Source organism: Panthera uncia, chromosome A2 (assembly GCF_023721935.1).
Source record: "Panthera uncia isolate 11264 chromosome A2, Puncia_PCG_1.0, whole genome shotgun sequence".
Lineage (NCBI taxonomy): Eukaryota > Metazoa > Chordata > Mammalia > Carnivora > Felidae > Panthera > Panthera uncia.
The window spans coordinates 4222547-4234769 of NC_064816.1; the positions used below are offsets into that span (position 1 = coordinate 4222547).

A 12223-nucleotide genomic window follows, 5' to 3' on the forward strand; every position below is an offset into this window, starting at 1 on the left:
GAACACACGTCAAAAGCCGGACCCGAGGCCACATTTTCCACCGCCATTCTCCTCTTGGATTTCCAGTAGTTCCGACTGTCCCTCTGGGATGCTAACCTTGCTCACCGCCCCCCTCCCCCATCCCCACTCCTGCCGCCCAGGCTGGATGCCAGCCCTCTGTCCTCTTCCCGGTTGCACCAGGGGGAATGAAGCGGACGCATAAGGCTCTGCGCGCAAGTCTGCTTTCCCATCTGACTTTATTTCACTTTTTTTTTCTATAAAACTCCTCCATAATTTCACAATTTAACAAAAAGTTTAAAATTCAGGACAGAAACAATCCTGTGACTTATTACAAACACGATTCTCCTTTATTCCTTTTATCCAGGAGTTGGTCTCAGGCCGATGAGTGTCCTAGTTCCTAGTGAGACACATTCTTTGTAAAAACCCTTATGGGTAAGAAAGGTATTCGATACCTTTTGCTTTCAGGTGTCGGTTTACATTTTGTTCAGGAGATAGCAAAACACAGGGATTTGCACTGGGGGCAGGGGACTTAACACTAAACACGCGGCAATCACAAAGTGCCGGCCCCTTCCTATGGAAGCGTCCCCAGAGCCCTTGTGGGCCCAGCTGCCGGGCAGCTGGGGGTGGGCCGGGGAGGGGGGCAGCTGGGAAGGCTGCGGTCAAGGCCCTGGTTGCCTGGCACGTCCATCAGGTGATCACGGGGCCAGCACTGGACCCAGAGCAGCTCTGGGGGACAGCACTGGGGCCTTCTGGCCAGAGGAGGTAACTGAGAAACGGGTTGGTGCTTCTGAAGGCCCCAGAAACAGCAGGAGGGGCCAGACGCTGCTGCTACTGAGGGCAGGCCGAAGCCCGGCCTTCCTCCAGCTGCTTCCTGGGGACAGCCCGGCTCCAGACAAGAACGCTGCCCGAGTCCGGGGTGGAGCCCGGGAGGGCCTGTGGCCCTTCCCAGGAGATGCTCCGGAAGGGGAAGGCCTGGCGCCCTGGGGCTCAGGCTCCCGGCCATGGCCCCCAGCAGCCTCTGTGCAGAGGGCCGGGCAGCTGCTGCCTTTCACGTAGCCCACGTCAGGCTAGTTCCTTCTGTCCACTGTCTTAGAGTTTCCAGAGAAGAGAGGTGCCCCACTTTGGAGTATTGTTGGCCTGCCTGGGGAAGGGGACCGTGACAGCACGGAGCCTGCCACACAGGCCCGCCCTCTTCCTAATACCTCAAGGCAGTGGGGTCAGGAGAGAATCAGAGCAGATGGCGAGGAGTCGTGGCGGTTTCCTCTGAAAGTTCTTGGGCCTTCCCGGCAAGTTCTGGGGATTTCACCAGGGAGGCTGAAATTTGGGGAAACCTTGGAGGCAGGTCTCCCCAGGGAGTGTTTAGGGTCTGCCTGACAGACGGAATCGGGGACACACTAGTCGGGACCCACAGGGAAGGGGAGCTTGGCACTCCCCGCATCGGAGCTCCCGACAGGCAGGAAGGAGAGGCCCTCTGAGGGTGGGCTGGGGAGAGAGGGTGAGCCCACCTCGGGGCCCTGGTCCTTTCCCCCCACACAAGTCAGGGCGGGGGCACTGGGGGATGAGAGGCTGAGCAAACAGGACCCCAGCCCCCAGGAGCCCCACCCAGGGTGGGCTAACCCCATGAGGGCATTCTGGCTGAGAGGGTGGGGAGCCAGCTTGGCCCTCGGAGAGTCTCAGGCATGCGAGGAGTCAGGTCTCTGGACTGGCGTTGACTCGAAGGGGTGGGACGGCCAGGCCCGAACCGAGAGAGGGGTGCCCGGGAGGGCCTGCTGCCGGCTGGGCCCTGGCTCGAGGGGCTGGCTCTAAGTCCTGACGCTCCTCAAAAAACTCCACAAACTATCTCGTCTTATTTGGCAAAAGCTCATTTTTTCAAAGTTCGAAGACTCCAACGACAGAAAGGAGGAAGAGGACCCATGGAAGGAGGAAGAAGACGAGCCGTGGGGGGCAACACACGACATGGCCCGTGGCTGGTGGAGGCCAGGAGGTCTGCTCCTGGAGGCGGCCGCCGGTCTGACCAGGCGCCAAGTGCGCGGAGGCCCCTGGGTGCCGAGGCCCCGCTGCCCCGTCGTAGTGTTCGCCGGCCCTCGGCTGGGTCCTCCGGGCCACGGGAGGACGAGACATCCTTGGAGCCGCGAAGGGCGAGTCCTCCCCTCGCCTCTTAGAGGCGCCGCTCCAGCTGGGCCTCCGGCCCCGCGACAAGACCAGTGGGAACGTCTTAACCTAAAAGTCCCGCCGTACTCACCCCCCACCCCCCACGTGCACTGCTGCCACGGAAACGCACACCCGGAAACCGCTCTGGTACCTACAGTGCATACACATACACTAGAGAGAGAACTGTACAGACAGAGTCCCAGCACAGTGAGAGCCCGCGGGGGACTGCACCCGGCCTGGCGCGGCCCTGGGGCACGGTGGGTGTGTGGGAACCGTTGGGGGAGGCTGGAGGCAGTGCCCCGGCTGCTCAGAGAGGCCAAGGCAGTGAAACCATGCCATGTGTCCTGCGGCGGAGCGGGGCCCCCACCGTGGGCCACGTTTCCTCCCCTCCTGAAGTGAGGCCTGGTGCTGCCTTCAACACAAGCTGCTTCCCGAGGGGGGCCCAGGTGACGGCCCCTGAGTGTTGGGGAGCAGCGGCGCCGGCCTGCCCCCCCTCAGCCTCAGGGCTCCCGATCCGGTGGTGGGGAGGGGGGGATGGGAGCCGACGAGGAAAGTGCAGCTGGCCGTGCGGGCCGAGGACAGGGCGGTCACTAAGGCAGTGCTGCGGGTGGGTGAGTCGAGAGAGAAGAAGGAAGGCGGGGCCTGGGCGTGGCCTCCCGGGGCCCCCGGTGAAGAGGGCCCTGCACCCGGCCCAGGGTCATGTGGCCACGGCCTCCAGGTAGCTCTGCAGCTTACGCACGGTAGTCTCGTCCAGGGAGAAGAGATCAAAGTCGAAGGTGGTGTTGGTGACGTTGAAGTGGCCGGTCTCCTCAATCAGGTTTACGATCTGGAAGATGGGGCAGGGCAGGCGGCTTAAGAGAGCAGGAGGCTGGTCTGGGGCTGGGGTGGCCCTCACCCCTCACCCCGCCCCCTGTCAGGCTCTGAGGGAGAAGAGGAGGAGAAGGGCTCCCCGGGAATGTCCCGCAGCATGCACGCCTCCAGGGCACCCCCTGCCCCAGACGCATCTGAGAGAACCGGGGGGGGGGGGGGGGGGGGGTCCCCGCACCTGTTGCAGCACGTTGCGCTCCCTCAGGGCCATCAGCCTCCGGTGCAGCTCCACCAGCTCATCCGTGTAGGCCTGGGGGTGACGGAGGGGCGCTCAGCCGGTGGCCGCAGCCCCACCCCGCCCACAGTCCCACCCATCTGGGCCCAGGGCACGGGAAAAGAGGAAGGCCTCAGGCACCCCTGGGTGAGGCTGGGACAGGGCACAGGCCAGAGGAGTCTGTCCAGCTCCGGGGGCCCAGAACTTCCCTCCCACCACCCGCCGGGCCCCAGTCGTCCACCTTGTCGTAGGTGCCCCTCTTGAGGATCTTCTCGGGCTTGCTGCAGGACTCTGGGCTCCTCCGGCCTGACGCCTGCAGGGCAAACCCAGATCTGCTGAGCTCTTGCCCTCACTCACCTCCTCCCCCAGCCCGCTGGAGGCTCTCCCACCCCCCTCCAGAGCCTGCCTGGAACCTGGGGCTGGCTCCTGTCCTCCTTCTTCTGACCCTGACTCTAAAGGCAGCCAACCATGGGCAACAGATAGATCTCTGGGGTCTGGGGGGAACCAAGCCTCCCTCTGCCCCCACCCTCAGTCTCCATTCCTTGGAGGCTACAGTCCACATCCCGCAGCCCTGCCTCCAGGACATGAGGGCTGAAGCAGAGACCTGCTCGCCCAACAGACCACCTCCTCCTCCTCCTCCTCTTCCTCTGAGTGGGGGCCACCTGGGCATCCCCCAGCTTACCTTGCTGTTGGGTGGGGGTGGCTTCTTGGAGGGAGGGGGCTCCCGGCTGGGCAGGCAGGAGTCGGCGCTGTTGTCACTTTCACTGTCACTGAAGCTCAACCTGAACACAGGACACAGCACCCTGTCAGGCCCCCACCACCTGCTGCTCTGGGGACCTGCGCTCCCGGATCCTGCCCTTCGTTCTTGGTTCGGCGCTCCGCTAGACCCCAGGAGACCAGCCTCACTCGGCACAGAGCCCCAGAGCAGCACGCTGGCACTCTGAGGGGCTACGTGGGGCTCCAGGGCCAGCACACAGCCCAGTGTCGGTCTGCCGGTCTCACTCCTGAGCTCAGCTCTGCTGCTGGTGACCCTGCAGGCAGAGCCACCTGCGGCAATCTGCCCAGGGTGAAACCTCGGCTCCCACCTGAGCTGACCCCCTCTGGACGGCAGGCTTCTGGCAGGGACGTCAGGCACCCTGCGCCCGGGCATAAGCATTCAGGCTGTCTCAGGGGAAGGGTGTGGCGGCTCGGGGTCACAATCCCCAGCACGCATGAACCTATAGCCCCGTCTCTCTCACTACATCTCTTCACACAAAACATGTCGGCCCGTCCGTCGCCTTTAGCCCTCTCCAGAGTCTCTCGAAGCATAGTGAGCAGGTGTGGAGGGAACTCATCCGTGGGAAGAGTCTCCGTCCGGGACCCCCAGTCCCTGGGGACACCCCGGCCTTGCCATAGTCAGGAGGAGTCCCCCAGGCCTGCCAACATCTACCACGTGGCACATCCACCTGCTGCTTTCTCCTTCTGCCTGAAACAGGCCTCCCCACAGAACGCAGCGCACGAAGTACCCGGGTACACGGTGGCCAGAACCTTGGCCGTGGAGGCTCTGGCCTCACTCCTCCAAGGTCACGGCTGTCCTGTCCTCAGAGGGGCTTCTCCCACAAGAAGCACCAGCCCCCAGGGCCCTGCTGTTCTCGGGGGGCCCAGGGCCTGCTCTCTCCCAGACTCCTGCAGCTGCAGGTCTGCCGTGGGCGGGGAGGGGGGGGTGGGAACAGGCCGGCGGGAGGTCTCCTCGTTGCCCAGGTGGCACTATAGTGTCCCCCATGCCTGCGGGCCCACCAGGTAGCACCTCCCGAGAAAGCAGAGGGAATAAGGTGGGGCTGTGTCAGCTCACCCCAAGCAGCCACAGTGCCAGCGTGACCCCTTCCCTGGAGCCCCAGGAAGCCCCTGAAAAGGACACTAAAGGCCCTTCTGCACATCCGGTCCCCGTGCTGTGCCGGGAGCCCCTCAGGACCGGACTGACACGTGTTAGAGCTCTCAGCATCCCGCTCCCAGTGCTGCGCACTGCCAGCACACCGGGCGGTCATTCCCGTCATCCCCCCGGCCCGCGCCCCAGTTTCCCTTACCTGGAGGGTGCCGGCAAACGCAAGAGCCCGTTTAAGGACTCTCTCGGACGCAACTCTGGGCGGCGGGCTTAACCGGCATGACTAACAGCGCCACGGCAAGCACCCGTTGGGCGTCCCTGAGCCCGCTGGGTGCAGACCCAATGCCCAGCCCATCTGAAAGATGAGCCACTGAGGTCGCGAGGTCTTGGCCTCCCAGGCAGGAGGGACTATATCAAGACAGGGCCGCTGGCTCCCGGGTCTGCCCGTTCTGCAGGCCTGGCGCCGAGGCCGGCATTTGCTCTGGGCTGCAGGCTAAGAACACACAGCCATCCCTGAGGTGGGCCCGCTCCAAGGGTCCGGGGGCGCCCAAAGGAGGAGCCTCAGCTCACCCCGCTCTGAGGAGAGGACAGATGTCACCCTCCCTAAGCCAGCAGGCAGCCACAGCAGCTCCCCACGCTGGGGTGTGTGCCGGTCCCAGGACGGTTTCCGGGCCGCCCTCACCCCGGGCCACGCAGGGGCAGAAGGGTGAGGGGGAAGCGGCCCCCTGGCCCGAAAGCAGAGGAACGAGCCTCCCCCTACACCCTGAACCGGCCCTCAGGCTGCTGTGCGCTGCCTCACTCCCCTCTCGGCTGGTGACCGGACCTCCCTCCCTGCCCTCCCTGCCCTCCCTGCCCTCCCTGCCCAGCAGGCACCTCAGGAGCCGCAGCTTGGTGGAACTGAGAGAGCACGCAGCCCCCGGGGGTGCCTCGGGTGGGGTGCTCCGGGGACACGCTCAGCCCGGCCCCGCCTCCTCGCCCCCTCACCCGCCCTGCTCGCTCCCCGAGGGCCCAGGCACCTGGAGTCCCTCCCAGCATTGGTCTTCCCAGAGGCCTCCTCGCCCGACGAAGAGTCGTCTTCGTCGGATTCCTCCGACTGCAGGTCCTCCACCATGGAGCGCAGGGGGCCTGGGGAGGGCAGCAGGGGAGGCAGGCAAGGGGACAGAAGCAGGATCAGGGCTCTGCCTGCACTCCACAGGTTCCCCTGCACGCCCGGGACCACGCGGCCCTTCTCGAAACCGTGACCCCCAAACACACCCACACAAACCTGCCTCGGAGGTCCCTCTGGCCACCTGAGGTCTGCCACCCGCCTCCAAGAGCTACCCCCGTGGCCACCCCCTTCCTGAGGGACCCCCTGGCTCCCCACCCCCTACCTTCCTGGCCCTGCTCGCAGGCTTCTGGCCCCTGGCCCTGCTCGCAGGCCTCTGGCCCCTGGCCTGCAGCGGGACTGCAGGGCCCCTCCATCGCCCAGGCTGAGGGGCAGCCCTCCTCTGCTCCGGGTGTGGGGAGCACAGCCTCTGCCCGGAGTCACGGCAAGCCAGCCCCGGCCTGGGAGGGCAAGGCAGCCAGAGCCGGGGGCACAGAACCCTCCCGGGCAGCCCGCGCCCCTACGCCGGCCTGCCCAGCCCCTCGGCAACCCCCTCCGCTGCTCTGGGCCAACCGTCCGCTCCTCTCTCCAGAGGCCCACAGTTCCAGTCCCCTACAGACGGCATCTTGGTTTATATTCCTGTTACCAAGGCAACAGAGGGACACAAAGCCCTCAATTACCTTGGTCACATGATCCCGCTCGGGCAGGTTCCCCCTCCCTTCCCCATAGATAAGAACCCTTGGAGCGAGTGTGGGCTTTGAGCATCCCATCCCCCATTCCCCTCAGCGACTGCAAGTCTGAATTCCAGGCAGGCCATACCCTACCCCACCCCCCCCACGATCCACTCCCCAGCTCTCCCCAACCCTTGAAAAAAGGATTCTAGGCTGTGGGGGCAGGAAAATCTTGGCTCAGTTCACCAGAAGTAATGGTTCCAGTTTGAGGGTGGGCCCCTTGCTGCCCTCACCTCAGCACCCTGTGTGTGGGCTGGGGCCCCGAGACCCACCCTGCACCCAAGGAAGGCCCTCCCTGCTCTGGGGCAGCCAAGTGGGCCTTATGCCCTCTTCCACCAAGCCTCCCCGAAGGCATGAGGGAAGACAGAAATGCAGACTGCTGGGGTCTGAGCCTGAGTATCAGCCAAATTATGCAGCAAGAGCAGAACCTATCCTGCCCCATCCACGGAGAGCTTTGCTGGGGTGGGGGAGAGAATGGGAGCAGGGGTAGGGTAAGGATGGGGGTGAAGACTGGGGCAGGGGTGGGGTGAGGACAGGGATGGGGAGGGGTGAGGATTGGGGCAGGGGTGGGGTGAGGATAGGGATGGGGGAGGGGTGGGGGTGAAGACTGGGGCAGGGGTGGGGTGCGGACAGGGATGGGGGGGTGAAGATGGGGGTGAGGACTGGGGCAGGGGTGGGGTGAGGATGGGGGGAGGGGTGGGGATGGGGGTGAAAACTGGAGCAGGGGTGGGGTGAGTATGGGGAGGGGGAGGGGGAGGATGGGGTGAGGACTAGGGCAGGGGTGGTGTGAGGACAGGGATGGGGGAGGGGGAGGATGGGGATGGGGGGGCAGAGGAAACAGTGGTCTATCTGGGATGGGCAGCTTGAAGGAAGGAAGGAAGGAAGGAAGGAAGGAAGGAAGGGAGGGAGGGAGGGAGGGAGGGAGTGAGGGAAAGGGACCCTCCTCCAGAGCCCCACCAGCAGCAGCACCTCATCAGCAAGGCTCCAAGCCTTTGTCACACAGCTGGGCAGACCCGCGGGCCCCGGAGACTGACCCCAAAGACGAAAGACCACCAGAAAGGGCCGCATCTCACACCTGGCTGGTGGTCAGGGGACCTGCTTCTGTTTTGTTCTTTCATATGGATCCCCTGAGCTTCCAAAAACCCAGGTCTGCGGATCTCCGGGGGCCATTCCTGGAACAGTCCAGGGCAAGGGCAGCCCAGGTGTAGGGCTCCCCCACCCTTTCCCACCATCCCTGCTCCCAGGAAGCTGTCAGTGAACTTTCATGGCAGGGGTAGCAGCGTTGAGACACGGGCGTGCCGATGCTCAGGCGGGGATGAGCCCCCATGTGAGTCGGTCACGTGGAGGAGACCGTCGCGAACCCCTCGGATTCAGTCCAGACCCAGCGCCCCCCTGGCTCCAGGTGGGCGGCAGCTGCCTTTGCACAAGAAAATTCCCTTCCTCGTGCACCACGCACCTTGACTGTGGTTCTGAGACGGCTCGAAATCCGAGTCGGAGCTGGAGTCGGAGCTGGAGCTGGAGTTGGACGGGCTCGACTGGGCAGACTTCACCCGCGACAACAGGGACGGGCGGGACAGTGGGAGAGGAGACAAGGAGACTCTTTCAGTCCGAGGGGAACGAGCAGGCGATGAATGCCTCTGGCCTTCACCGAGTCTCGGCCCAGACCCCCACTCCAAAGCTCGCCGAGGCGCCAGACCCCGGCACCCTCTGCCTAAGGCACACATGAGCTGGGCTCCATGGATGGCCCAGCTCCCGGCTCCCCCCTCAGCCCCGGGACGCCGGTTAGCATTCAAAATGCAACGCAGGACTTTTCTTTTCCCACTGAGGGACTTGAAATTTCTAGCAGTTCCAGGAGAAGCTCCAGATCACACCTGCCTGGGCAGGGGGACAAGGAACTAGACAAGCCGTTGATGCAGGGCAGGGGGCGCTCCTCTGTTTGTGGGCCCTCCTCTGGTGACAGCATGCCCCAGCTGGTGTGGGCAGTGGTGGTGCCGCCACAGGGCACAGCTGAAGGGTCTGGACAAGAAAGGTGGGTGCAGAGACCCCCTTCTCATCCTGCCCGTTCCTCACAGCCCATCCCAAGGCTGACGCATGATCAAAAGGCGTCTTCCTGCCACGTGCTGTCATCCACCGGGCACCTGAGGTCATGACGAGCATGTGTGCACATGACCAGCAGGTGAGGACATGGTGGCCTGTCACGCGCAGAGCCGGCCAGTCACACCCCTTCTTCCTCTTTCCTTTTTGCAGCCAGCCACCCCACACTCAGCCACCAGGGGGCAGTAAAAGCCACAAGAGGACACTAGATGGCAGATAGGATGGGAGGTGGGGGGGTGGTTAAGATGCCTGGGGGTTGCGCCTCTCTTGGTGGACAGGGACCTGGATAGGGACCATTTGCTTCAGACGCATGCATGCTCGTGGCAGGGGCCTCCGGCCGTGCCACACAGAGTACTGAGCCAGAACAGGGGCAGCGTCTGTTCCCAGGCCCTTGCTTTCTGCCAACAAGCTACTCCAAAGGGGCAGCGTGGTAAGCGTGGGCCAGGGCGCACAGGCCCCAAAGGGCATAAGAGCATAGTCTAGAGCTCAGAAGGTCTGCCTTGGCCCAGAGTGCCCCCAATGCATGGGGGGGGTGCTGCCTGAGACCAGCAAGGCTGTCCTCGGGACGGGCTATCCAGCCCTCTGGCCTCAGGATCCTCTGAAGGAAATGACAGCTTCAGCACCTGGGATCAAGCACCTCCCCTTGTCAAGAGGAGGGAGGGGGCCGGGAGACAGGCAGAGGCACTCAGCGGCGTCTGCGCAGGTGTCTCGGGAGAGAAGAGCCCAGAAGAGCCCCTGACCTGTTGGGGCAGAGGACAGCCCCTCTAGATGGTCTGTGGACCAGGGGCGGGCCCCAGCCCATGCAAGGGGCCCTAGGAAGGCACAAGTCTCCTCCTCCACAGACCCATGAGTGATCCAGGCTGCCCCAGGGACAGAATACTTTGCACCTGATGAGTTAAAGGAGTGAGTCCTCCAGGGTTTACCACAGTCTTCCAGAACCCACTCCCACCTTCCCGACGCACCCCTACTGATGTCCCCTACTCACCCACCTTCACACTGGCCAACGATGTTCTCTGGGAAGCCCTCCCTGGGGAAACCTGGCCTGGACTGCCATCAAGCACCGACCACTGAAGAGGGGCCATCCAGACCAGCATGACCCCACGACCCCCAGCAAGGGGCCCAGCTGGGCCTGGAGCCGCAAGGCGCCTCCAGCATATAGACCCCTGAGTTCTTATTCTGGCCCAGGGGTGCTGCATTCTGACCCTAGCTTTGTCACCAGCATCCCCAGTTTTAAGCCTCAGTTTCCCGATCTGTGAAAGAGCGAGTGTGCCGGCCTCTGCTCAGTGTGTACAGGTGTGTGTGTGCCGGATGCTAGCACATGAAGGTCAACGCCAACTGTGCCAACGGACCTCTGGGGCACAGGCCTCGGGCAGGACTGGGCCAGGGACGTGAGAGCAGCAGGGGCTGTGGGGCGGGCACAGAACAGCAGGGCCACGTGCTAGACCAGGGGTGGCGGCAGCGCCTGGTGGGGAGACAGGTCGGCAGACTCTGGACACGGGGAGCCCCCAAGAGGCCAGCCTGGACCCTGCGTCAGAACAGGCGAGCGCTGGTGGTGTCCCTGCCGAGCAGTCGGACGTGCTTCTCAGAAGGACCTGTCCCTCTTCCTCCCACGCTAGCCCAGAGGGCAGGGAAAGGGAGCCCAGAAATGGTTTCAGCTAAGACAGCCCAGAGCAGGTGTGGGTCAGAAGTGCACAGGAGGTCACTGTGAGCGCTGCAAAGTGTCCTGGTGCTCAGGCCACACGGAGTGTCCAGAGGGAGGACAGAGGGCCTCCTGGGCCGTGACTGGATGGGAGCCACTGGCTCAGGAACCCCATGGACCAAAGAGACCACAGAAAAGCCGCTGGAGGAGCTGAGGAGCTCGGCCCAGGGACTCAGACAAGGAGCTGCCCAGCTACCTCTGAGGGCTAAGGGGAGAGGCGACTCAGGGTCCACACGCTGGTCAGAGCTTTCCGGTGGTGGCGTCCCATGTGGACTCCAGGGTCGATGGCCTGAGACAGTCGAGAGAGGCCCAGGAGGCCCGAGTCTGGAAGGCTATCTCGCCGCCTCCACCAGACATCTGTGCCTCACTGAGACCCCAGGGTTGTCCAATGGCAGCCAGTCACGATCCGGCATCCTGTTGGTGGCTGGGTCTCACGCCTACGTGGACCTCAAGTGGCTAAGCCTTGTCATTCGGAAGTCTCCCAGGATACACAGCCCAGGGCCACTCTGGGCGTCCAGCCAGCCCACTCTGAGCAGAAGCCCCCAGGTGCTCACGACGACCACACCAGGATGGCAGTGTGGTCACTGGGGCAGGACACGCCATGCAGCTCAGGTGGGGTGCCGGGGGAGGCCCCCGCCTCTTCCCAATGCAGGTCCGCCAGCCCCGGGTGCAGAACGGCCTCGCTTAAAAGCGCCTGGGGTAGAAAAGAGGGACAGTGCCTTCTGGGTGTGACAAGTGCTGGGCACACGGCACTGCCAGTCCTGTGTGTGTGTGTGTGTGTCCCTAAGCTGGTGGGACGCACTGTTACCCACAGGCTCAATCATCGCCTCCACAGCCTCTGCCCCTGGAAGCCACACGCTCAAGACATCGGTGCTGCTGACACCATCCACCCATGGCTTCGTCTCTGGGAGCCACTGTCAAAGTCCCTGTGGAGCTCTGAAAAGCCACACTGGAAGGCAAGCCTTCTGCTCCTGAGAGTGAATGGGGATTCATAAACACAAAAGGGACAGTGTGGAGGTTCCTCAAAAGATTAAAAATAGATCTACCCTATGACCCAGCAACAACACTGCTAGGAATTGACCCAAGGGACACAGGAGTGCTGATGCATAGGAGCACTTGTACCCCAATGTTTATAACAGCACTTTCAACAATAGCCAAATTATGGAAAGAGCCTAAAAGTCCATCAACTGATGAACTGATAAAAAAATCGTGGTTTATATACACAATGGAATACTACTTGGCAATGAGAAAGAATGAAATTTGGCCTTTTGTAGCAATGTGGATGGAACTGGAGGGTATTATGCTAAGTGAAATAAGTCATACAGGGAAAGATAGACACCATATTGTTTTTACTCTTATGTGGATCCTGAGAAACTTAACAGAAGACCATGGGGGAGGGGAAGGAAAACAAAACAAAACAAAAAGGTTAGAGAGGGAGGGAGCCAAAGCATAAGAGACTCTTGAAAACTGAGAATAAACTGAGGGTTGATGGGGGGTGGGAGGGAGGGGAGGGTGAGTGATG

General features: G+C 62.9%; 1 protein-coding gene across 2 annotated transcripts in view; it reads right to left on the bottom strand.

Annotated features, from left to right (window-relative positions):
- Positions 1-217: 217 nt before the first annotated feature.
- The window catches only part of MLLT1 (MLLT1 super elongation complex subunit), a 68170-nt gene continuing 56164 nt past the window's right edge, over positions 218-12223 (bottom strand). For both annotated transcript variants that reach the window (XM_049639734.1, XM_049639733.1), the window contains 6 exons: positions 8365-8452; positions 6110-6218; positions 3915-4014; positions 3474-3545; positions 3197-3268; positions 218-2977 (listed from right to left, as the gene is read on the bottom strand). In XM_049639734.1, the coding sequence (XP_049495691.1) occupies positions 2849-2977; positions 3197-3268; positions 3474-3545; positions 3915-4014; positions 6110-6218; positions 8365-8452 (570 nt within the window). In that variant the 3' untranslated portion in view covers positions 218-2848. The remainder of the gene's footprint in view (positions 2978-3196; positions 3269-3473; positions 3546-3914; positions 4015-6109; positions 6219-8364; positions 8453-12223) is intronic.